The following is a 25,484-nucleotide window of genomic DNA, read 5'->3' as shown; positions in this document are numbered from 1 at the left end:
AGAGAAAGCTTCCAGTCCTCCTTTTCTTTTTGCATGCAAAATGGTTCAGAGAAAGGCAATTCTTGAACACCTTACTAATCTCAATTTTAACATATGGCTTTACAGAGTTCAATCCCAAGTAAAGAAAAAGGGCATTGATTTTGTGTTAACCACACCTAAGCCAAACGATGGAAATGAAAAGACAAGGTGGGAGAGGGCAGACGAAAAAGCCATGAATTTGATTATTAGTACCCTCACAAACTCTCAGCTGGTGTATATGAAAGGGTAAAATTCTGCCAAGGACATGTTGTCAGCATTGCAAAGGGTCTTTGGGGAACAAGACAGAAATAGCAAAGTGAGTTTATTCAAACAACTATTTTCAATCGAACTACAAGAAAATGGAGATGCTGATTGCCATATAGAGAAATTGTTGAATCTGATTGATAAGTTAGTAACCACTGGGACAATTCTGGAGGAAGAATTGAAAATTGGACTGCTTTTAAGCCCATTACCTGAGAAATATTCAGCTTTTGTCTCAACTCTAAATGCCAAAGATTGCACTTTTGAGGAGATTTTGGGTCTGACTAGGTCTGAGTTTCATAATCAGCAAGAATATCTCTCTGAGAGCAAAGGGAGGAATGGCTCAAGTTACATTGCCCAGGAACCCAGAGGCAAGGGGGCGGGAACTGAACCATTTGAACCCAGAAAATCCAATCCCAAAGGGGAGAGGAAGGGTCCACCCCTCTGTTTCAGTTGCAATAAACCTGGCCACCTCCAGAGGGAGTGTCAACGTAATAAGGATGCAGTCTCTAACAGAAAGCATTTTCATCCTACTGCTTCACAGTAGGCAGAGATTTTTCTCCTAAAGATTTTTCTCCTAAAAACAGAGATTTTTCTCCTAAAAAGCAATTCAACTTTTGTGTAACACACATGGCTCAGTAATGCAAAATATAAGGTAATCGACAGTGGGGCTTCCCGACACATGACTTCAGATGTTGCTTTGTTCAATGAATTAGACAGAGATGCTGGATGCAATGTGTATTTAGCCAATGGAAAACAGATTCCAGTGAATGGAAAGGGCAAAGTTACTTTACATTGCCAACTGGATGACAATGGAACTGAGATTGTGGCAGACAATGTCCTGTACATTCCAGATCTTGCAGTTAATCTGCTGAGTGTCCCCACACTGTCAGAAAAAGGATTTGCTGTTCACTTTGAGAATAACATATGTACTATTTCATGCAATGGTGAGCTATATTCCACAGGTACTCTAAGAAATGGAGTCTTTGAACTGGACTGTGAGGAACCACAAGCCTGTACAGCCAAGATAACCTCTACCCAGCAGTCTCTGGAGCTCTAGCATAGGAGGTTTGCACACTGTGATAAAGAGGCCATCCTGAAGCTGAAAAGCAAGGACTTGGTAACAGGTATTTCCATAAAAGACTCTCCCAATAATAACCAATTGTGTGATTGTTGTTTAAGAGGAAAGGCAACTAGGCCTTTGTTCCCAAAGCAAAGCCAAAGGTGCTCTAAACAGCCTCTTGATTTAATTCACTCTGATCTATGTAGACCTATCAAGCCAGCATCAACTGGTAATAACATCTATCTGTTGTCTTTCATTGATGACTACTCGAGATACACTGTGTGTTATTTGCTAAGAGAAAAGTCACAGACTGAACAGAAATGAAGAGACTATATTGACATGGTGTCTAACAAGTTCAATAGAAAACCCAAGTATATCCAATAGAAAACCCAAGTATATATGACCGAGGTGGTGAATATCTATACACAATTTCTTGAGGGAACATGAAATCCAACACAGACTTACTGTGGCCCATATTCCAGAACAAAATGGAATTGCTGAGGGGAAAAACTGTTATATAATGGACATGATTCGGTGCATGCTCATTGATTCAGGCCTTCCCCATAAGCACTGGGGAGAGGCAGCAATGACTGCAATTTACCTACAAAATAGATTGCCAACTAAAGCCATAGAAGCAACTCCATACGAGTCGTGGCATAACAGGAAACCAAATGTTGAACACATCAGAGTCTTTGGATGTAAAGCTTATGCTCACATACCAAAAGAAAGGAGATCCAAGCTAGATCCCACTATCCAAGCAGGCATATTTTGGGGCTATTCTCCAGAAAGTAAAAGATACAGAATTTTTGATCCAGAAACTAACCAAATTACTGTAAGCAGAGTTGTGCAGTTTGACGAGCGACCCAGAGATGACGAGCCTGCTGTGATGGATGACCATTCAGAAGGAGGTGGTGATAGCAACCAGCTGATCCTACATTGCCCAGAGTCCCAGGATGACATCACTGTGCAGATGCCAGCAAGCGCTCAACCTGAAGAGGAAGCAGCAGTGGAAATCCCAGACCTGGCAGGTGAGGCAGAGGACTCACAGACTGCTGCGGAGGCAGACAGAACTTTGGCCCTCAGGCACTCATCGCGGCCTAACAAGGGAGTTCTAGTCGAGAAACTTACCTACCTGGCAAGGGTGCTGTTACTGCATGAACTAGCTTCATGGGCTGAGTTACAGCGAATGCCTGAACCAGAAGCAAAGAAGTGGAAAGAGGCAGCACAAGAAGAAATCGCTGCACTACATAAGAATCACACTACATAAGAATCACGGAACTACCTAAGGGTAAGAATGTTATCAGTTGTAAATGGGTTTTTAAAGCTAAACAAGATGCAGAAGGTCAAATTGAGAGATACAAAGCCAGACTCGTGGCTAAAGGATTCTCTCAAATTTGTGGATCAGACTATGATCAGACTTTTGCCCCTGTTGTAAAATATTCTACAATTACGATGCTCTTAAGCATTGCTGCATCTAGAAACATGAAAACTGAGCATTTGGATGTTAAAACTGCTTTTTTTGCATGGTGAAATTGAAGAACTTTATATGAAGCAACCACCAGGGTTCATAGATGAAAAGAATAAGCATTTAGTCTGCAAACTTCAAAAGGGACTTTATGGATTAAAGCAAGCAGCTAAAGCTTGGTCAGATAAGCTAGCCAAGATGCTATTAAGTCAGGGCTTCAAACAAGGCAATTCAGACCCCTGTCTTTATAGCAGACACAGGAATGGGAGATGGACATTTATCCTGACATATGTTGATGACCTGATTATTTGCCATGAAAATGAAACTGACTATGCTGAGATTATATCCCAACTCAACAAGGACATAGAAGTCAAACACCTGGGAGATGCCAACTTTTACTTGGGGATCCAAATCGAACATGAACCAGATGGAAGCTATCTTCTTAGCCAGAAGCAGAAAATACTGGAACTGCTACAGAGTCTGAACCTGGAAGGTGCCAATCCAATGCCTACCCCAATGAGTTCTGATTTCTACAGACAAGTACTACCTGATGACTTGCTACTTGACAACAATGATTACAGGGCTGCAATAGGCAAGCTCTTGTGTTTAGCAATGACAGCCAGACGTGACATTGCTACAGCCATGGTGAGTATATTGTCCAGAAGGGTTAACACACCCACCACAAGAGACTGGAATGCTGTTAAAAGAGTGGTGAGGTACTTAAGAGGTACTTTAGACTTTAAACTGAAACTGCCAGCAACTAAAGATCCCGCACTACTGGGATATGCTGATGCAGATTGGGCTGGAGAAAGAGCAGATCTAAGATCTACCAGTGGCTGCATGTTTTTCTATGGGGGAAGTGCTGTAAGCTGGGCGAGCCGTAAACAAAGTGTTGCTCACTCATCAACTGAAGCAGAATTTTTATCAGTTTCTGAAACATGTAGAGAATTACAATGGCTTTTAATGTTAGAAGATTTTGGTATTGATGAACCTTTACCTATACAAATGCTAGAAGATAACTCTTTCTAGCTAAATGCTAGAAGATAACGAATGCTAGAAGATAACTTGTATAGCTCTTTCTCTTTCAGAAAAGAACAGTGCACATACTAAACACACTGGAATTAAGGACCAATGTGTAAGAGTCTTACAGGCAGATGGAACTGTGAAACTTCGCTACTGTCCTACTGATATGATGACAGCAGACATCTTGACCAAACCACTGCCAAGAGTCAAGTTCCAAGGCCTGCGTGACAAACTGAACATTGTATACCTCGAAAGCATACAGTGTCGAGAGGGAGTGTTGGAATAAGCGACTTCTACATGCCTGGATACTGGGGGGTGCTGTGTGTCTCACTCTGTGTTGTTGTCTCTCCTGTTTGCCCTCCTTGTCTGGGCCAGGAGACCGCCCACTAACTTCCCTTCTTCCCCATGCTGGTCACACTTCTCTCCTGGCCTTTGTCCTGAGCGCATGGATAATGGCTGTGTGCCTTAGTGGAGCCCTCTGTGATACACCTCTGAAGATGCCAGTCACAGATGCAGGTGAAATGTTAGGAACAAGAACCACCAGACCACACAGCCCAGAAAACCCACCACAACCAATTTATTTTTAATTAATATTATGTATATTGGAAATATATAGTCAATGATTAGAAAGTTTGGAAGTATTTTATTATGACCTAGTGGAGATATTATCTCACAGTAAATAATATAAGAATATGCATTCTTGGGGGGAAATAGAGGGAAGTTGATGACGACAACTTGCTGATTTTTGTATTTTTTTCTCTTCTCTATGTTTTGGGTTTTTTTCTTCTCCTTTGATTCTTTGTGTAATAACATATACATGTATTTTAAGTAGTTTTCATTGAATGATGTTTATTATTATTGAATATAATAAATTTATTTTTTCTTCAAAGAAAAGAAAAATAGTAGCATTTAACTGCAAGATGAACTGAAAGCAACTCATGCAGAAGAGGCTGGAGGAGAAAAGCACCGAACGGCCCCTCTGCCGAGGACCAAGCAAAGGAGGACACGGGACATTTGTCTGGAAGATGAAGCGGCTGCATCTTCCACTCTCGCGTGCACTGTTGTCCAGCCAGGTGTCACCCATCCTATGTCTGTGCATTTCATTTTTTTCTGCCTAAGTGGAGTATCTTACATTTATCTCTGTTGAAATTCATTTTGCTAGCTTTGGCCCTTCTCTCTAACCTGTCCAGGTCACTTTGAATCCTGCCTCTGTACTCTGGGGTATTAGCTACTCCTCCCAATTTGGTGTCATCTGCAAATTTGAATAGCATGCCCTCTATTTCATCATCCAAGTCATTCATAAAAATATTGAATAGCACTGGGCCCAGAACACAACCCTATGGCACCCCACCAGTCACTTCTTTCCAGGATGAAGTTGAGCCATTGATGAGCACTCTTTGGGTTCGGTCAATCAGCCAATTACAAATCTATCTAGCAGTAGCATTTCCTAGCCCACATTTTACTAACTTGCTTGCAAGAATGCCATGAGGGACCTTGTCAAAGGCCTTATTAAAATCAAGGTATGCTACATCCACAACATTTCATTCTTCTACCAAACTTGTTACTCCATTAAAAAAAAAGATAAGATTAGACTGGCATGACTTGTTTATGAAAAACCTATGTTGACTTTCAGTTGTCACAGCATAGTCTTCCTGGGTCTCTGCAATGCAAGTTACATAAGAATGATTCCAAAGCTTACCTGGTGGCATCTTCCCTGGGGCAGCAAATTCTAACATAGGCACTTTATTGAAAATTGCATCTCGCTTGCATTTATTAGTGTCACCATCATTCAGAATCATGTCCACAATTTCACACATCCACGTTGTGCCTGGAAACCAGAAAATCACATTAGGCTCTCCTGTGCCTTGAAATCAGTAGCAAACATCTTGCTCACCTGTGCAAAATATTGCCTGCGGAGCTTACTCCATATTGTACGTGACTTCCTCCATTTGCCGGCTGACAAAGGGACGTTAAGGGCTAAGGTGGCCGCATGGATTTCTGACACTACAGGCCTAGGATGTTCTGGAAGAGAGTGGGCCAGGGGAGAGAGCCTGATTTGGGTGCCCAGTAGTTTCTGGTTTTGTCTTTCCATGCTGTGGGATGTTGGAAAAGGTACAAAAGTTATTCATTAGTGGCTGGACTAGCACATTGTGAACAACTCTGTTTAGTTTTAGGGCTGCCAAGTCTGACTTGAGGAATTCTTGGATACCTGGGGAAAGCACCTGAGAAGGGCAGAGTTTCTTCCATGGGAGGAAACTGAAGTGCTTAGAAGTGAGGATGGCAACCTCTAGATGAGACTAGGAATTCTCCTGGAATGGCAACTGACCTGCAGGCAACAGAGATCAGAGTCCTGGAAAAATGGCTGTTTCAGAATGTGGAATCTAAGAGAAACAGAAGTCCTAGAGTGGCTACAGAAGGTGAATGCTCTATGACAGGGGTCTGCAACCTGTGGCTCTCCAGATGTTCATGGACAATTCCCATCAGCCCCTGCCAGCATGGCCAATTGGCTGGTGGGAATTGTAGTCCATGAACATCTGGAGAGCCACAGGTTGCTCTATGACTTCTGTTCCTCACAGAGAATTAACATTCCCACTGAGCTTCCGCCCCAAACTCTGTCCCCATGCTCCCAGCATCACCTCCAAATATCAGGAATTTCACAAACAGGAGTTCCCAACCTGACCTAGAGCACCTCTGATCACAGCAGTGTGGAGATCAGTTTTCATTCCAGGAGAACTCCAGGCCATATCTTGAGAAATATGATAATAATGGCCCTGATTCCTTCCCTAGGATTGCTGCTCCCCCCCCCCCCACTAGGAAGGTTTACATATTGTTCCTTGCTTGTAAACAGAGGCTGTGAATCAGGGTAAAATTGTCAATTATCTATATTCATCTATAGCAAATAATAAGCCAGTTTGCTAAAGCATCCCAGTTCAGATATCACAAAAGGCTTCATGCACAGAAAGTGTGCAAGAAGGAAAGAAAGATGGCATGGGCTATTGTGAGTTTTTCAAACGTGTGGCCATGCAGGCATCATTAGCAGGCAAAACATTAGTAGCAAACTATCAGACTATGGCCACACAACTTGGAAAACCCATAACAGCCACTAGATTCCAGCTATGAAAGCCTTTGACAATATAAAGAGGGCCTTGTGGGTGAGTCACCGTCTTCATCAATCATATGGCTCATATTCAAATTCTCTTCTGGCATTTGCAAAACCCAGATCTCATCCTTGGCCAAACTGGCTGTGAGGCGGTGCAAAGCTTCAGACAGTAGAAACTGGAACCTCTGCAGGGGAGCAAATTGTTGCCTGTTTAATTACATAGTAATGGTTTTAATTACCAAGGAGTGGGAAGCAGAGGCCCTATTTTTTGTTTATTAACTTGGGCATTGGAACCTCTTGTCTCTGCTGGAACTCACCAGATTTGGGGTATGTGGATATCAAGATATCGCCAGGCCTGCTCTGAAAATTGTCAATCCTGTCCCAGTCAAAGGAAAATGCACAGACCATAGGAACCCCGCGCACGATCCGCCAGTCTTGCCGAAGGTAAGGATCTGGGGGTGTCATCTTGAAAAAAATGTCAGGCAATAAAAATGAGAGGAAATAGAAGGACCATCTGCAAGGATATCAGTTGGATTCTCAAACATTTTACCAAATACAAAGGAGAAAGGCCTAGCATTTATTTTTACAGAAATACCTTCTTAGAATCCTGTTCTTTGGTTTGATTTGTTTGTATTCCAAAAGATATTTACCAAAATGTAATTATTAAAAGCATGCCAGCATAATAATGCAGCAAAGAGACTTTTCTGAAAACATTAATATTTTCTGTTCTTTGCTTTCTCATAATGCCCCCTAGCATTTTTCCTACAAAAGTCAAGAAGTCATCTAATATTTTATAGTTTTAAAAGGCCCTTCTCTCCCCCGCCCTTCACAAATAGCTTGTATATTTCTGTAAAATCTAGAGTATCCTGTAGGAACACATTTTTTTCCAACAGCCCATGAATTGTTCTAAATCAGATGACAGAATTATGTTATGCATTTGTTAAGTTCCATCAAGATGCTTCTGACTCATGGTGACTCCATGAATCAGTATCCTCCAAAACGTCCAATTGTACCGACTGAGGGCCCATGGCTTCCTTGATGGAGGATGGCAGATGGCATAGCATTAAAGCCTACTGCTTGGAGCCGGCACCAGTGCCCAGGTCTACCACTTAGAGACAGAGTTGGCATCCAGGTCTACTGCTTGGAGCCAGCGTTGGCATCCAGGTCTACCACTTGAAGCCAGCGTTGGTGTCCAGGTCTACCACTGGAAGCCAGCGTTGGTGTCCAGGTCTACCACTTGGAGCCAGCGCTGGTGTCCAGGTCTACCACTTGGAGCCAGCGCTGGTGTCCAGGTCTACCACTTGGAGCCAGCGTTGGTGTCCAGGTCTACCACTTGGAGCCAGCGTTGGTGGCCAGGCCTACCACTTGGAGCCAGCATTGGTGTCCAGGTCTACCACTTAGAGCTGGCACTGGCGTCCAGGTCTATCACCTGGATCAGGCGCCCAGGTCTATGTCTGGAACGAGTGAGCATGGCCCACTCCTGGCACCCCCTACATGATTAGATGGTGTGCACCCAGGGACATATGATACCCCATGTCCCTCTGGCAGATACACCCCTACTTCTGTGTTGACTGAACACTGACAGAAGAATTATTTCAGTTGTACAATATCCATCAACATGAAGATTCTCTGTCCTCATTCTGGATGATGCTAATGATGGACTCTTGTTTTGACTCTTGTTTTACCTGTGCTGTGCAATCTCATGTCACCACCAGAGGCGTATCCGGGGAAAATGGAACCTGGGGCAACCTGGCAGGAATGGGCCTGGTGGGGCTGGACCAAGAGTGCATGACGGTGGCACCTCCAGGCTTCTCCTCCTGCCAGTGAAGGCTCCTCCGGCTGAAAGAGAAGCCTGGCAGGGCTGGGGCGAGGGGTGTGCGGCAGCAGCAGCAGCAGCAGCAGCACCTCCAGGATTCTCCTCCTGTTGTTGCCGCAGAAGGTACCAGGCAGGCTTACTGTGTGGACAAATTTGTGTGGACAAATACTTAATTAGCAGAGTTAATGCCATAATGAGGCAGAGACCAGTTGCTTTACTGAAATATATATAATTTACTTACTAACAGGGAAAAGGGTAACTTGGAAGAGAACAAGAAACATCTTTCTAACTAGCTAGCACCAACAGCCAGCTTGCTGCTTAGACTATTATATGGCTACTACTGAGCAACAGACCATGTGCAGAGTGCCACACAAAGAACATATCTCTAAAGCCTACGTGCAGACCTGCATGCAGCCCACCCAACCAATAGGTATCAATTACCTGATCACTGACTTCTGACCTCACTAACTAATTAGCAGGCAACAATTAACTCCTTCATTACTGGATTGTGTGACTGGCACTTGCTAAATCCCATCAAACCCCTTCTCAAGTGACAGTTTCACAATCATTAATCAAACATAAACATTCACGAAGATTCTTGAACTTAATCTTGTTCAGTGGCTTAGTGAAGATGTCAGCCACCATTACTTCTGAATGGCAGTACTTGTCGATCAGTCTATCTTCTGACATTTCTCTCAAGGAGGTGATTTTAACTACAATGTGTTTGTTTCCTTTCTTAATGCACCCATTGTTCACTAGGGCAATGCATGCTTGATTGTCCTCATACATAGTGATTGGTAATTTTCATCTACACCCAAGTCCAACAGCAAATTAACGATCCATTCCAATTCCTTGCAGGCATCACAAGCAGTGACGCATTCAGCTTCAGTCGTTGATCTGGTAACCATAGCATGCTTTTGACTTGTCCAACTTATTAAGTTGTTGCCATAGAAGAAACATTTCCACTTGTAGATTTTTGATCATGCTTCTTTTCTGACCAATCAGCATCCATATATCCCACTAGTCGTGGGTTATCACAGGGTGAAAACTTTAGTTCAAAGTCCACAGTGTCAGCGAGATATCTTGCTATTCTCCTGACAGCTTCCCAATCGTGGTGATTGGGTGAATTTGTCTTTCTGCTTAGAATTCCAACAGCTGAGGCTATATCAGGCCTTGTGATATTACTTAGGTATAGGAGTTTTCCAATTGCTTCTCTGTAGCAATGGCCATCTTCCAGTGGTTCACCATCATCATCTACACTCAGGTATCCAGGATCCATTGGAGTGCTTGCCACTTTGGCAGTTTTCATGTTCACTGAATCAAGAAAGTCCAGAATTTTGGATTTCTGGTGAATAAGAATACTCCCATCTTGGGCTCTCTCTATTTGTATTCCCAGATATTGCTTTGCTTCTCCCAGCTGTTTAACTTCTACAGACTGGTTCAAGGTATTGGCTATTTCTGCTGCATCTTCACAGATCTGGCAACATACCAGAAGATCATTCACAAAAGTTATCACATATTGGTATTGTCCATCTTTCATTCTGGTGAACAAACATGGTTCAGCTATTCCTTGTTTAAAACCTTTTTTCTTTAGTAGAGCTGATAGCTTTCCTTTGTAAGAATTAGTCCCAATATTCAGACGCTGTACATGCATATGTCTTGATGCTGCAATGCTTAACAATGTCCTGAGGGCTGTGCATTGCTCTCTCTCAGATGTGGGCAATTGCATATTTATTTCACTTTTCATTCTTGTATATAAAACATAGTCACTGTATTTTTGTGGCTTTACACCTTTGTTGGCACCTTTGTTGACCTCCTCACAGCAGGTAAGCTCTCTTCCTCCTCTGGTCTCTCCTCTCCTGCTCCCACTTCTGGCTGGTTAGCCTCCCCAGCGCACGTTGCCTGGGTGGCTGCCAGCTCAGGCATCTCAGGAGACCATTCATGGAAGCTTGCTTCTTCCTCCTCATCAGGGACTGGCTCCTTTGCTATGGGGCCATCTGGCTTAGCTGCATTCAAAACAGTTCTTTCATCCACATAACATTTAAAACTTCCACTTTAAAAGTCTCTGGATGCATTACTCTGAAGCCTTTAGAATTCGGATTGTAGCCAACCACCACACCCAATTTGGATCTTGGGTCCAGTTTCCCTCTCTCTGCTTTGGGGATATATGTATAGACTTTTGCCCCAAAAGGCTTCAGGTGCTTTAGGCCCGGTTTCTTTCCATGCCACAACTCAAAAGGACTCTTGTTAGTTGATCTATGCAAACTGCGATTATATAGGTAAGCTGCAATATTCACTGCTTCTCCCCAGCATGGCTCTGGCAGATTTGCCTGTGCTAGGAGACAGTGTGCACTGTCCATCAAAGAACGATTGAATTTCTCTGCCAATCCATTATGGCGAGGTGAATATTTTACTGCTCTGGCATTCTGCACCCCTTCTGACTCCAGGTATCTTTGGAACTCATTGCTGCAATACTCAGTGCCATTGTACAAAACTTGTGGGGCTTTGCCAAATTTGTTTTTCACAGCAGCAACATAATTCCTAAATTTCTCTGGTACCTGGTCCTTAGTCTTTATCAAGTAAACATAAGCAAAACGACTTGCACTGTCCACAAAACTTAAAACATATCGTGCCCCCCCCCCCGAGGGTTTGAGGGGACCAATCAAATCAGTGTGCACTCTCTCCAGAATTACAGTCTCTTTTGGCTCATAATCAGCATTCGACTTTGGCGCAGTAGACTTTGCTTTTATGCAAATCTCACATCTCTGTCTGCTGAGTTCACACTCTTTTATTTCCAATCCACAGTCCAAAACATGCTTTTTAACAGAATCAAAATTTCTATGAGCTAATCTGAAATGCCACATATAAAGGCAATTCGTATGGTCACAGTTCTTAGTCACAGAGAAAATCTTTTCTCCTTCCTCAGAAGCATCCTCTCTCTCTCTTCCAGCATCTCTCAGAGAGTAAAAAACTCCATGCTTTTGGGCACGATACTCAGTGTTATTTTTACATCTTTTATCACAAAATTGCTGTCTCTTATTGCAATATTAAAACCAGCAGCAATTAGGCAAGGAACAGATATTATATTCTCAGGAGAATTTCTGACATACATTGCATTTTTAAGAGTGTGTTCAACATTCACATCTGAAACGTGGATTTTTACAATTCCTTTTCCTTCAGCTTTAAAAGGCAGGCCACTGGCCTGAATCAATTCATCATTACATGGTGCCATTTCAACAAAGTAGGCTTTGCAGTTCACAACGTGGCAATCTGCTCCTGAATCAAGTAAATATAAATCGTTTGCAGTCTTCAGACTGGAGCTGGCAACCTTATAGGTTGGTCTCTGATCATGCCTCTCTTTGTTGCCCGGATGAGGAATCCTCCCCCTCCCATTTTGTTTGTTACCACTGGGAGGCCTGGGTTGTTTATGACTGTCCTTTCGGGGGTCTGGGATGAAGCCCCGCCTTTCTTACAGTTTTTGGCAATGTGGTTGGAGCTCCACACATGTAACATTTAAACTCTCTTTGTTTGGAAGTCTTTCCAAGCATCACAACACCAAGCTCAGGATTGCTGGCTTCTGTTTTACGCTTAATGCATTCATCTCGTAAGAAATTTAGCAGATAATTTAACTCTAAATCCTTCTTTGCTTCCAAAACAGATATTTCACTTTTATAAGTGTTGGGGAGACTACTTAGGATTAAAGCCATTATGTCAGAGTCATCAATGGTGCTCCCAGAAGACTTAATCAAGGACACGTGATTCATCACTTTGTTTAAATATTCACACAGATCTCCAGTCTCGTGCAAGCGAAATGAAAATAACTGCTTTTTCAATATGATTCTCTGTTTGGAAGATTTCGAGCAGTACTTCGCATTCAGACCTTTCCATAAGGCTTTTGCAGTCGCACTCTCGTTTATAAGAGAGAATTCTTCTCTGGAAAGAGATCTTAAAAGCATAGCCAAGACCCGTTTATCCCTTCTAAGGAAGGTCTGCTTCTCTGCTTCATTGTCAGGAGGGTCATCCTCCAAAATATCATTTGACTGCAGAGATTCCAGAGTGCATTCCACAGCCTTTTTCCAAATTAGGAAATCTTGTGGGATTAACAGGTAAGGTTACTTCCCTGTCAGTTGACGAGGCCATCTCTCTTCGTTTCTCCAGCAGTCGGAGTTCCTTACAGGCAGCAAGCATCACAGCATGGGTTCCCCAATTCAGGTAGGAGGAAAAATCTCAAAAGTAATCCATAAGGAGCGTCGGAACAAAACGGAGGAAAAAAGAATCTGCCCTTTTCTTAACTCAGCAACTGTTTCTTAAAGTCTTTCCTCAACACAGAGAAAACGTCCTGGGGCCATAGCCTTTGTTGTGTGGACAAATACTTAATTAGCAGAGTTAATGCAATAATGAGGCAGAGACCAGTTGCTTTACTGAAATATATATAGTTTACTTACTAACAGGGAAAAGGGTAACTTGGAAGAAAACAAGAAACATCTTTCTTACTAGCTAGCACCAACAGCCAGCTTGCTGCTTAGACTATTATATGGCTACTACTGAGCAACAGACCACGTGCAGAGTGCCAGACAAAGAACATATATCTAAAGCCTATGTGCAGACCTGCATGCAGCCCACCCAACCAATAGGTATCAATTACCTGATCACTGACTTCTGACCTCACTAACTAATTAGCATGCAACAATTAACTCCTTCATTACTGGATTGTGTGACTGGCACTTGCTAAATCCCATCACTTACCCAACTTCCGGTGGGAGAGACAGGGAATATCAGGAGGCAAGAGGCTTGAGAACTACTCAATAAAATTTTATTGAGGCCGCCAGCATCTCCGGTAGCGATGGTAGGAGATTGATAAACTGGCGAAAAGCAGGGATTTTATAGGAACAAGCATGGGAAGGAGTGTCTCCAAAACAATTCAAAACATTTAAACATTGATACATCAATTTGCAGCATATTGATATCTTGATGGCAACATTTAAGATTTCAACATCTGTTTTCTCAGAGAGTACCTAAACATCCTGGTTCTTGATGACCAAGCTAACATAACAAAAGGAGCCCTTTTACAACATTCAGTGGTACTTTAGAAATGCTGATGTTTTCTGTAGTCGTACTTGAAGGCTAAATGTACTTGACTGCGGAAGGCAGGGTGTGCCATATGGCGACATGGAGGGGGAGGGGAGACAGAACAGATTAACAGTATTCAGAGAGACAGAAATTCTTCTTCACTTTAATAATCATTGTACAAACTATCTTCATAAAGGCTAACAGGCAAGTAATTAATATCACAAGCTTCATAATATACTTTTCTTACAAAATATAAGCATACAAAAATAGAAATATGATGCAGTAGAAACAGGTACATTAGGATCTTTAGGGCTGAAAACATGGATCCTTGAACAAAAGAAATCATTCTCCTTAAGACACCCCACCCCCCACCCCCACCCCGGTTTTCTCAAGGACCCTTGGGGGAAGACAACATGGCTTCCTGATATATTCCTTCAGGGAAGGGCTATCCTTTCTGTCAATCAAAAGGACCCTTTAGTCTTCCGTGGCCTTTTGTTAACACACCCTGTGTATGTGACACCTGGCCTGTCAGCACTTTGGTGAGGTAAAGGGCTTGGGCTGAATATGGCTTCGTGAGGGATTCTGGGATACAACTTTGGCCAAGTTAAAATTATACTGGCTGAAATAAAAATTAGAACAAAAATGCATATGAGGTCCATTTCTGTTGGCGGAGGCTCCGCCGGCTGGAAGAGAAAACTGGCGGGAGCGGGTCGAGGGGCGCATGGGGGTGGGTGGCTCAGGTGGGCTCCGTGGCTGCAGGGGAGTTCAGGATCCGGTTTGTGGCTGTGGCACCCACCTGACCAGCAGGCTGGGCCTGTCTTTTGGCGCTGGCGTGATATCCCAGCAGGGGAGAGGCTGGGCCTGGCCTTGGGTGCCGGTGAGCAGTGCACAGGTGGAGTCGGCAGGTGCCAGTCAGGTTGCCGCACTGCAGGAGAGTGCCCCCCCACATGACCAAAAGGTGTGCACCCGGGGACATGGGTGACCCCAAGTCCCTATGGGTGTACCACTGGTCACCACCCTCCTGCGAAACTTGGACTTCTGATCTAGCTATGTGCGAGAGGAAGGGAGGCTGCCTAAAAGTGAAGTCCACCTGAGAATTGTTGCTTTAAGAAAGGAAAGACATCATAGGTAAAAATCCATATTGAGATTGGAATGATGAGTCAGCCATTCTAACTAGCTACCTAACCAAGAGAGGCAGAGAACCCTCCGTGCCCTTTTGTGAGTTAAAGTTCATCAGAAAGTTTCTGATGTTGGGTCCACAGGATGTATAATGATCCATTGGGAGTCTGTTTCCCTCTGGTTTCATTCTCACTCCTCTTGATCAAGAGGAAGGGGAAACTGTCTAGCCATTTGCTGTCCAAATCTCTGTCCCTCACAATGTGTGAAATGCACCCCCCTTCTGTTTTACCTGTTTTTACCTTCTGTTACCTTCTGTTTTTACAAGTGTCTATAAGCATCTAAATGCTCCCAACTTGACCCACTCCTTGCAGCTGGGCTCTAACTCATAGACAGAGGGCAATCTTTATGTTTGAATCATTGGAGTAACTTCTAGGGCTAAGGGCATCTCTCCACTTCAGATTTTACCAAAAAGTAGGGTAAAGTGTTTGATAACTATGGAAAGGGAGATACAGTTTTATGGCTCTAGCATCACACAGCTCAGAGGTTGCATGTGGAAGTTGGGAGTTCCTCCCCTCCTTTTCAAGAATGCCTGATGCGACTTGTTGGTATCTGTGTGCCCGCCTGCCACACTCATGCAGTGGATCATTTCACCCCAGAGACGTCTGAGGAGAGGCCCAGACCTGTCCTCTTACTTGGGCATCAGACTAGAAGCTGAGCAAAGAGATCTCCTGCTGAGGTTCCACTCAGGTTAGCTTTCTTCTTCCCAGCTTTTAGACCTGCTTCCAAACTTTCCCAGGGCAGTACAGTGAACAGCACATAATTTCTGCCTCAGACTCAAACATCTGCTTTGAGGGTGGACTCACAGCACTGCCAGACCAAAAGCGTTTGCCTGGTCTTGCTAGAAATACAGCACCCCTTTCTAAGAGGAACAATATTATTTACACTGAAAAGAAGAAAACTGAAGCTTACCTTTGCTAATCTTGATTTAGTTATGAAAACAGAAAGTAGTTCGTAAGCCAGAGCAACTCCCCTGGGAAAGGGTTTGGTGAGCTCTTTTATGCAAGCGGAAGCAAACAAGGAACTCTCAGGAACACAAAGGTCCCAGTTGTCGGAACAATTGTGTCTACCGCAGGAGGAGGAGTCCTGGAAATGCAACCAGAGAGCCTGCAAGGAAAGATGGCGGTGAGCAGAATAAGACTGAAATAGAAGACAGGGAGAGGGGACAGCTGAACAGGACTCAGAAGAAGAAGAAGAAGAAGAGTTTGGATTTATATCCCCCCTTTCTCTCCTGCAGGAGACTCAAAGGGGCTGACAATCTCCTGGCCCTTCCCCCCTCACAACAAACACCCTGTGAGGTAGGTGGGGCTGAGAGAGTTCCGAGAAGCTGTGACCAGCCCAAGGTCACCCAGTTGGCGTGTGTGGGAGTGTACAGGCTAATCTGAATTCCCCAGATGAGCCTCCACAGCTCAGGCGGCAGAGCTGGGAATCAAACCCGGTTCCTCCAGATTAGATACACGAGCTCTTAACCTCCGACGCCACTGCTGCCAAAAGCAGCCACTGCATCCCCATCTGTCCAGCTTTGAACATTGCACTTACGTAGTTTTGAAAGATCTGCTTGCCCTCCCTCCCTCCCTCCTTCAAACAAGATGCAAATTGCTGCATATTTCCCCCACCCTTTCCCATTTATCCTGCCCTGTATCTGCTGAACAAGCAGTATTTGGAAGAACTGTCACTATCACAGGCCCTAAGATTGCCAACCTCCTGGTAGTAGCTGGAGATCTCCTGGAATCACAACTGATCTCCAAATGACAGAGATCAGCCCCCCTGGAGAAAATGGCTGCTTTGTAGAGTGGGTTCTCCAGCATTACACCCAGCTAAGATCTTTCCCCTCCATAAATGGTGCCTCCCCACCCACCCCAGCCCAGAGCTGGCCACCCTCGGCCCTGCTGAGCAGCTTGGCACCTCTAACTGTGATGCAGAGTAGCATGGCCAATGCTCCAGCCACCTACTTTGTGCTGGCCAGACCCCCACCCAGACACAAGAGCAGAGTCAGGCAGCAGCTTGTGATATTCTTGTACCTGTTGCTGAAAGGCTGGGTGTCTGGCTGAAACCACCCAACCCCTACACAAGTGCTGCCACCTTGTGGTGAAATAAGCTAGTGGTCCCCACACTTTGCTCAGGTACTGGATCGAAGCATGAGACTTCATCTTACCACCTACCTGTACTTTGGTTTCTGATACCACTGCTTAGGGCTATTTTTGTAAACTGCATCTCTGAGCATGTAACATTCACTCTACTTAACCTTATTCTGACTCCCACTTGAAGGACAAATCACTTCATATTTATGCAGGGGCAGAGGTAGATCACAACGAGCCTGAAGAAAGGTGGGGCTCTTGTACAAAGTTGAAAGAGGTTCTATACAAAAGGTTTCAATTGGCCCTTTGTGTTGATTGATAAACAGTTACATGCTCAAGGTACAAAGTCAAAGGCTAACTTTAAAGATCACTTGTGGAAATGGGTAAAGGGCACTGAGGCAGGTGCCTTCCAATACTGATTTAAATCAGTACCACATTAACCAAACATGCCCAATGAAATAAAGGTAAAGGACAGAGCTCCTGCTGCAGAATCCATAGAATAATTGCCCTTAAATCATGAAGGGTAGCAATTCAGATCTTCTCATTTAGAGGAAAAAAAACAAATTCCTATAAATTCGGCAAAAAGAAAGCACTCCATAGGGAGCAGGAAAATTCAATTCTAAAGAAAAAGTGGTTGAAACTCCCTGGTAGAAAGGGAAGGCAGACTTCGGATGAGATTTTGAAAAGATTATTGCAAAGCAGACTGACCTTACCAAAAATAACTTCTACTTCAAAAACTGCACATCAAGCCAAGTTGGTTAAAAATAAATAAGAGGCTAGTTAATGAAACATACATACTTGTCGCTTTGTTCTTCCACTCAGAAGGGAGAGAGCAACCATGGGCAGAACATCAGTTATGGTTAAAAGCAAGGCTGTTTGGGGCATGTTAAGATATGACTTTGTCTCAAAACAGGATACAGATTCTGGAAAGTTATTTGATTTTCAGCATACCAGTTGGCGAGATTATCAGTGGAATGGAGAAGTTCAAGAGGTTTAATTGAAAACAGTCTCACGTGTGCCTCTAGTGGAGAAGACACCTTATCGCAGTCTGACATGCAAATCTGTATCCCCCCCTTTGCAAAAGCCAAAGTCTAACCCAGGGGTCGGCAACCTTCACCACCCAAAGAGCCGTTTGGACCCGTTTTCCACAGCCCCGAAGATCTACTGAGCCGGAGAGGCGGCTCCACACGGAGCTGCCTCCAGTTCGGACCCTCCACTCACCATTCCTTCCAGCCCTGGGAGGCAGAGGTGCTGGGCAGGGAAACCCCCTCCGCCTGACGGAGAAGGCAGCCACCTGCTCTGTGGGGCAGAGGGGGGATGGCGTCCGTGGCCTGCCCAGTGCCGCCACCTCTTGCACTGCAGGAGGCAGTAGCGATGGGTAGGGAAACTCCTCTGCCCGCCTGCTCTGTGGGGCAGAGGGGGGATGGCAGGGGTCGGAGGGCAGCATGGGCATGTCCCTCCAGCCCTTTAGAGCAGTGCTGGAAGGAGAGGTGAGTGGAGGGGATGCGAAAAGAGGCACCTTCACACAGAGAGCCGTCTCCGGTTTGGCCCCTCCACTCACCTTTCCTTCCAGCACTGCTCTGGAGGACCGGAGGGACACGCCCACGCTACTTTCCAACCTCCAGGCCATGCAGAGCCGTAATATAAGGCTGTAAGAGCCACATGCAGCTCCGGAGCTGCGGGTTGCAGACCCCTGGTCTAACCTGAGAAAGTGTAAGTAGTTCAAAGGTGTAAAGATGAGGGGGGAGCGAGAATGTCAGGAGAGTCCAGAAGAGGGAGCAGCAGGCCAACCGGCAGAGAATCCAGGAGAATTCGACTGCAGAAATATGGAATTGGTGAAACGATGGTACTCAGTGATTGGGGTCAGGGTTTTTCTGAGCACCATTACCCAACGTGTCATCAACCCCATGTATCAGGAAAGTGGGCAAGCACATTGCCAAGAAAAGCTTATTGTTGGTAAGCATCAGTTCATGCCTGCCTGCTTGAATACTGACTTCCTCCCTCACATACCTCAGTTTAAAGCCCTCCTGATCAGGTTTGTGACCCTCCTAGCAAAAATGTTTCTACCTACAGCCACCAGGTGCAGCCCATCCCTTGCCCATCTACGTGAAATCACAGACCATGGTCCTAGAAACCAACATGTTCTTGGTGGCACCACCTGCAAAGTTCACCTCCACTATTCTCCTTTCCCTCCCTGGATCGTGCCTTTCAACTGGGAGCACAGGTGAAACGACCACCTGTGACAACAGATCCTTCAGCTTCTTTCCCAGAGCCTCAAAATCCCAAGTGACATCCTGAAAGCTACGTCTTGCAGTGCCCTACATGGATCAAAAGGAAGGGGTAGTGGTCAGTGGGCTTGACAAGTCTTGTCATTCTCTCAGTGACATCACAGATTTTTGTCCCAGGGAGACAGCACACGTCTCGAGATAACTTGTCAAGCCTGCAAATCACTGCTTCTGTTCCCCTGAGTCCTTTACTACCACCACTCATCTCCTCTGATGTTTTGCAGTGGCCATTCCAAGGGCTGAACCTTCTGTCACCCACACATTCTCCAAGGGCTGACTCTGTTGCTCCTGTGCCTGCTCCTTATCCTCACTGACAAGGGAAAGAACTTTAAATCAATTCTGTAACCACAAATTCACATAATGCTCCCTGGTCCCTCTGCTTCTATGTGTCACCTTCCTCCTGTGTTTGAGAGGTGCCCTCCTCTGAAGAGAACTCCCCAGTCTGTTCTCCACTCAGTATCTTCTGCTCCACTCTTTCCAGAAAACCCTCATTCTTCTCTTCCAAGATAGCAACCAACTTCCACTTGCTGGAGGTATAGCTACCCAACCCTCTGGCAAAACCACCCAAACATACAACAGCTGTTGCAGGTGACAGCAGCAACTTCCAGACCATCCATATTTAGTAATTTTAAATAGTAGTCCTACTAAGCTGCCCTTTCAAAAAGTCTCTCCGAACTTCTCTACAAAATGAATGTTAGACGTGCCTATTAGCCAGGCTCAAGAGTAGTCTAGAGACATGCAACACATCAATATCAAATCTGACAGTTTTGACAGTGGGGCTTATTGGAAGGGGCAGGACTTATAGGAGCATGTATTTGTGCCATTGTAGAACTTGTAGAACATATCTGATTGGGGGATGCTGGTGCCCTTGAAGAACTTGGAATGGAGAGTGTCTGATTGGGGAATACCGTTCCAATGTGTTTGTATTTGGTTGGTGTTGGTGTTTGAATGACCCATGGTCTGTTCTGTGCTCAGCTACAGGCTTCCCCACTATGCTGAAGGCGGCTTAGCTTTTGAGGCTGTTTTTTGGGGGGGGGATTGACAACTTTTTCTACATGTTCCCTCTTTCCCACATGAATGGTCAGTTAGGTTGGTGCTTTGAGACAGCTGTGGTTATCTTTGTCGAACAGGAAAGCATTGTGAGCAACTCACCCTCTGTCACTGATGGCAGGAGCACAGCTTTCTTCAACTCCTTCTCAAAAGACTGCACTGCTGGAAGTGTTTGAAAAGACGGGGGGGGGGGGCTGAGAAAGCTCTGAAGAGGTGTGTCTAGCCCCAAGGTCACCCCACTGACATGTAGGTATTTTCTCACCCAAAATGAACATCTTCGCAGCAGGAGAAGGGAAAAGAAAGTGTTCTGCTGTCATAAAGGAGAGGCTGAGCCGTTCCATGTATCTGCATTGGAAGAGTAGCATGTTTTGTGAGCCTCTCTGCCAAACTTCCTTGGTTTTTTTGCCAGCCAATGAGCGCTCCCTTTGTGGGGAAGACTGAAGCCATGACACCTCACACACCTCTGTTATGCTCCCCTGTGTAAGTAGGGAGCAAATGGCCATAGGAGCCTCAATGTTTGAAAAACAACCCGTTTGGGGGCATTAAAATCATTTTGCTGCATTTGGCAATCCTCACACATCTGTAAGCATTCCCTTCTTGGCACAAGGTTGCATGAGACCACACCGGCTTTTCTTGTTTTTAAAAGCACACATGAAAAAGTATGTGCCAATCCTGCAAGGTAGAAATATCTCAACAAACCTAGACAAGCACAGACATGCCCTTTCAGTGGTTAGGGACAGAGAGTGGAAGGCACAGATATATGCCAGTGACAGAGGATGAGTTGTTCACAATGTCATACATGCCATTTTCAGGAGCGTGAGATGCTCTTCGGGTTACAACTCAGAGACTGGCAATCGGGCTGTGTAGGCGGAGCATGGCATATCAATTTTTATTAGGGGGGCGTGTGACATATCGGACAACTCGGCGGATGCCGAGAGTACCTCTATCATATTTTCAGGCTAGCTGATCCAAAGATTCCAAAGCTGACTCTATACTGGAATCAATAGGGTGCCCAGGGGATGGTGCCTTTAGAAAGGAAATGGATCACCAGGGTTTTAGGGTGTTCTTTTATAAGGAACTTGGCAGTGTTATCGATTGAACCCAAAAGACTGGCCTCATTTAATACCATTTGAATCAATCTCATGATGTGAGAGGTTGGCTCCCCTTGGGGAAGATTAAAATCCCTATTGGATAACTGTCTATTAATTTCATCCAGGTAATCCTTAGTATCCATCATAACTGACGCTCCTCTTTTGTGTGCTGGTTTAAGGGAGAGGTCATCCACAAGATCCTGAAGAACGTGAAAATGTGGCTTAGAAATATTATGTCACAAACATTTATGCAGTTTTCTCTGTTCTATCTTTAAGTACATCATTTTGAAAAACAGAAAGTAATTGCGTATAGTGAAGAGACATCCAGCGTTTGGAATAAGTTTGGAAATGTAAAGTGTGAGTCTTTTGTGTAAGTGCTGTCATGTGGAATGCTAACGTTTGGAATAAATATTGATTTGTCCCTGATTATCCACAGTCCTGCATGTCACAAAGAACTCCTCAGTTTAATATTACGTAACATGCATAGACCCAGTCAGACCCTCATCTCAATTGATGAGATTTGATTTGTCGGTACCAATGGTGATTAATGCCAGGCTGTTCTCTTTTTAGTTTTCAATAGGCTTAGTAAATACCCTAAAAATTCAGTAAAATTCAGGTTCAGATTTATTTGGGCATAAAATTATCTGTATGCTTGAATAAGACAAATAACAGATTCAGATATACCTGAAAATTCAGGTCCGTTTGAATTTTTTTGTATTTTTGGAGTGTTTTTTCGTGTTTTGGCCTGCAGGGGTGCATTTTTAAAGCTAGTGGCACCAAAATTTACGATATCCCCTGAAGACTATCCTGATGATACCACCCAAGTTTGGTGAGGTTTTGGTGCCAGTAGCTTTAAAAATGCACCCCCTACAGGCCAAAACGCAAAAAACCACCCAAAAGCCCGAGTACCTTGAATTCGGATTTGTTCATATTTGGGCAGGACATATTCGGACAATTTTTGTCCGAATATGCCCGCATTCGCCCAGATTCGGGCTGAATCTGGTATATGTTTCATTCGAATCTCCATCCCTAGTTTTTAATTAACATCCCCCTCCCCCCTTTAAGACTGTGTAATATTTAGAAATCTTTCAATAAAAGCAGTTGGGAAACTTTTGTTAAAATAGGGAGTTAGGTGTATTCAAAGGAGAAAACTGTGTGTGTATCTGAGTTACACAGCAGTCCACATTATAACAGGATATCATAACAGGATATCCAGAAAGTTTTAATAAAGTCAATCAGCTGGAATCCACCCAGAAGCGTTGCTACATGCTTAAATCCCACTAGCTGAAGTATCCTTGTGGGTTGTATGTTGATCTACTTTCCCCACAGCTGTCAGATGCTTCATTTTCCATCCAGCACTAGAAGTAAGAAGTGGACCTCTCTCTGACTCCGCCCTTTGCAGTCTTAGGACTAGACTGAGAGATTATTTTTGTGCCTTTCCATGGAAGTAATAAGCAGCTGCAGCTGCAGCTGAATAGAACCGCAGTGTGAAGTGCCTGGTCCGTGTACCTGGAGTAATCAATGCACATGTGCGTTTCTGAACCATGCCACAGATGAGCTGCAAAATGAATAGATCAATAGAAATGATCAAAATGAAATGATCAATAGAGCTGCAAAATGGAGTTCCAGAAAGATGGGATTTCTGTACAAACTTGAAAAGAATCCCAGTGTGGCAAAAAAAAATATATAAATCAGAATCTTAAAAAATATTTTAGGGGATTGAACACCTCCCCCCCTCAAAACAATACCTGTAGCTTTAAGCAAAGTATGCTCCCTGAATTCTTAGTGGCTGTTTGGGGTTGTCCCTACTGTGGGGAAGCGGATATTAGGGGAATGAGATGCTCTGCAGAAATCCTTATGAGTCCTCCTAACCATGGCCACACAGCCTGGAAAACCCACAACCAGTCTCCAGAATCATTGACAGCAGGATTCAAACAGGAATGACCTTCAGAATCAGAGTCACCAGTGGTGTGGTGGTAGGAGCCAGTATGACTGGTGGCACCAAAATCAAAGGAGTTGGTGTGAGAAATGGTGAATCACAACAGTCAGTCAACAGTCTGCTGAGCTTGACGATACTTTTCCTGAAGACTTACGGGTGACTGAGATTAGTCCTGCTTTTTGGCCCTTTTTGAAGGCAGCTTCCCAGACATCTTTCTTGACTGCTAGAGAAGGAGATACCTGTCAGACTCTCGAACGTGGAAATAACAGAGACCGTAGGAAAGTCCAAAAGCAGTTTATTCCAGGTGATACGAAGAGTAACAATGTAAAGCAGGATCGGAGCTAGAGAGCTCAGATCCAGGACTTCTATCCTTTAATCCCCGTTTCGCCCCACACCAAATGTCCACTACAGTTTCTACTACAAAGCTACAAAGAACCTGGGAACCTTTCACGCCTCTTTGAAGATGGGCTGGTGCCAGGAGATTGCTAGGAAGGGAAGAGGGAAACAGGAAAACAATTGCAAATCACACACAGCAAGACATCAAGATACTGACAGGCAATGGTCCTGACAATACCATTAGTTGGGTGCTGAGGAGTGAAAGAAGGTACTGTGTCTTTCAGAGGCACATGGAATGGCAATTGCTTCCAAAGTCGCAAGGGCTTGTTCAACATGTCCCCCAAAGAAAAACCCAATTGCAGCAAGCTTGTTTTGTGGGATGTTCACAATTTGTTTGCTTCGGTTATCCAATAGGGATCCAAAACTACCTCCGTCAGTATCATCTCTATTTTATTCTCACTTTATTTTATTTATTAACCCAGTGAGGTAGGTTAGGGTGAGAAAGTGTGATTGGCACAAAATCACCTGATGAGCTTCCATTGCAAAATGGGGATTGGAATCTGGATTCTTTCAGATCTCAGACTGACACTTGCCTTCAAACATAAGATGAAGCACTTGCATCCAGGAGCAGAAAGGAGGTCTGCTTTACAACAGCAGGGCTTAAATGTGGCCTTATGTGCCACAAAGGAGGAACATTCCATATGGAAGTGCTGTGTGGTTTCCGGGCTGTATGGCCGTGTTCTAGCAGCGTTCTCTCCTGACATTTCGCCTGCATCTTCAGAAGATGCCAGCCACAGATGCAGGCGAAACGTCAGGAGAGAATGCTGCTAGAATACGGCCATACAGCCCGGAAACCACACAGCACCCCAGTTATTCCGGCCGTGAAAGCCTTCGACAATACATTCCATATGGAAGATTTTTTTAGAAGAAACGCGAGACCTCTCCCGAGAGAAAAATCCTCTGGAGAAGGTTTCCAATCTGAGCAGCAAGAGTGTGACTCCTCCCTTCAAGGCAAACTTTGCTCAAAGTTTCAATTCTGTGGGAATGGAATTTTCATACCCAACACCTGGCTGTAGAGGTTTCTGCTCTGTGCAGGTGCAAAGCCCAGAAACAGTCAAGTACAAGTTACCTAACAGTTGGACCTTGCAAACTGGCAACTCCAAAAGCTGGAGATGGTGGCCAGTTGGGTAAGTGCTTGGTCAGTTCTTTCCTTTGCTCTGGATTTCTTCAGTTATTTCATCAGATTATGGTGAACTGCTCAACTGATTGGGTCATCTTATCTACATCAATCTGATTAGTGCTGTACTGAAATGCAGGTACCAAGCTGTGCTGTACTGAGATGTGCAAACCTCATGGGAAACACGCATTCTCTATGTATATCTCACTAAGGCACCTATAAAGGAATATACTCTTCAAGCTTTTCAAAATGACTGGAGAAGCTGTTAGGGTAAAAAAGCAAGTCCCTGAAACTGCATGTTCAAAAGCAGTTAATGCTCAAATTTGAAGAGGGATCCACAACTAAGCCCACCTGCAAAGGAACTCAGTTCCAGCTTCCTTCTTACCTAGCACAATTGATAAAACTAAACAAATGTATTTTATGCTTCATGTTTAACACTTATAACATCTGGCATGACTGGACAACATGCTGCATTTCATGGTTGCTTCATGTGTCCTGCGGAGGCAAACGCAAATGTGCCCTTGCGCCTCCCAGAC

At 44.4% G+C, this 25,484-nt stretch overlaps 1 protein-coding gene across 1 annotated transcript in view; it reads right to left on the bottom strand.

The window, feature by feature from the left end:
- Nucleotides 1-16,097, bottom strand: part of LOC125441144 (sulfotransferase 1B1-like) — a 43,655-nt gene extending 27,558 nt beyond the window's left edge. The window contains exons 1-3 of the mRNA XM_048511495.1: nt 15,905-16,097; nt 7,248-7,395; nt 5,530-5,658 (exon numbers count right to left, since the gene is read on the bottom strand). Of these exons, the coding sequence (XP_048367452.1) occupies nt 5,530-5,658; nt 7,248-7,395 (277 nt within the window). The 5' untranslated portion in view covers nt 15,905-16,097. The remainder of the gene's footprint in view (nt 1-5,529; nt 5,659-7,247; nt 7,396-15,904) is intronic.
- Between the last annotated feature and the right edge of the window lie 9,387 nt (nt 16,098-25,484).

This window comes from Sphaerodactylus townsendi, linkage group LG11 (assembly GCF_021028975.2).
Source record: "Sphaerodactylus townsendi isolate TG3544 linkage group LG11, MPM_Stown_v2.3, whole genome shotgun sequence".
Taxonomy (NCBI): Eukaryota; Metazoa; Chordata; class Lepidosauria; order Squamata; family Sphaerodactylidae; genus Sphaerodactylus; species Sphaerodactylus townsendi.
Note: the sequence above shows the minus strand (reverse complement) of the source record. Positions and strands in the feature narration are given on the sequence as shown.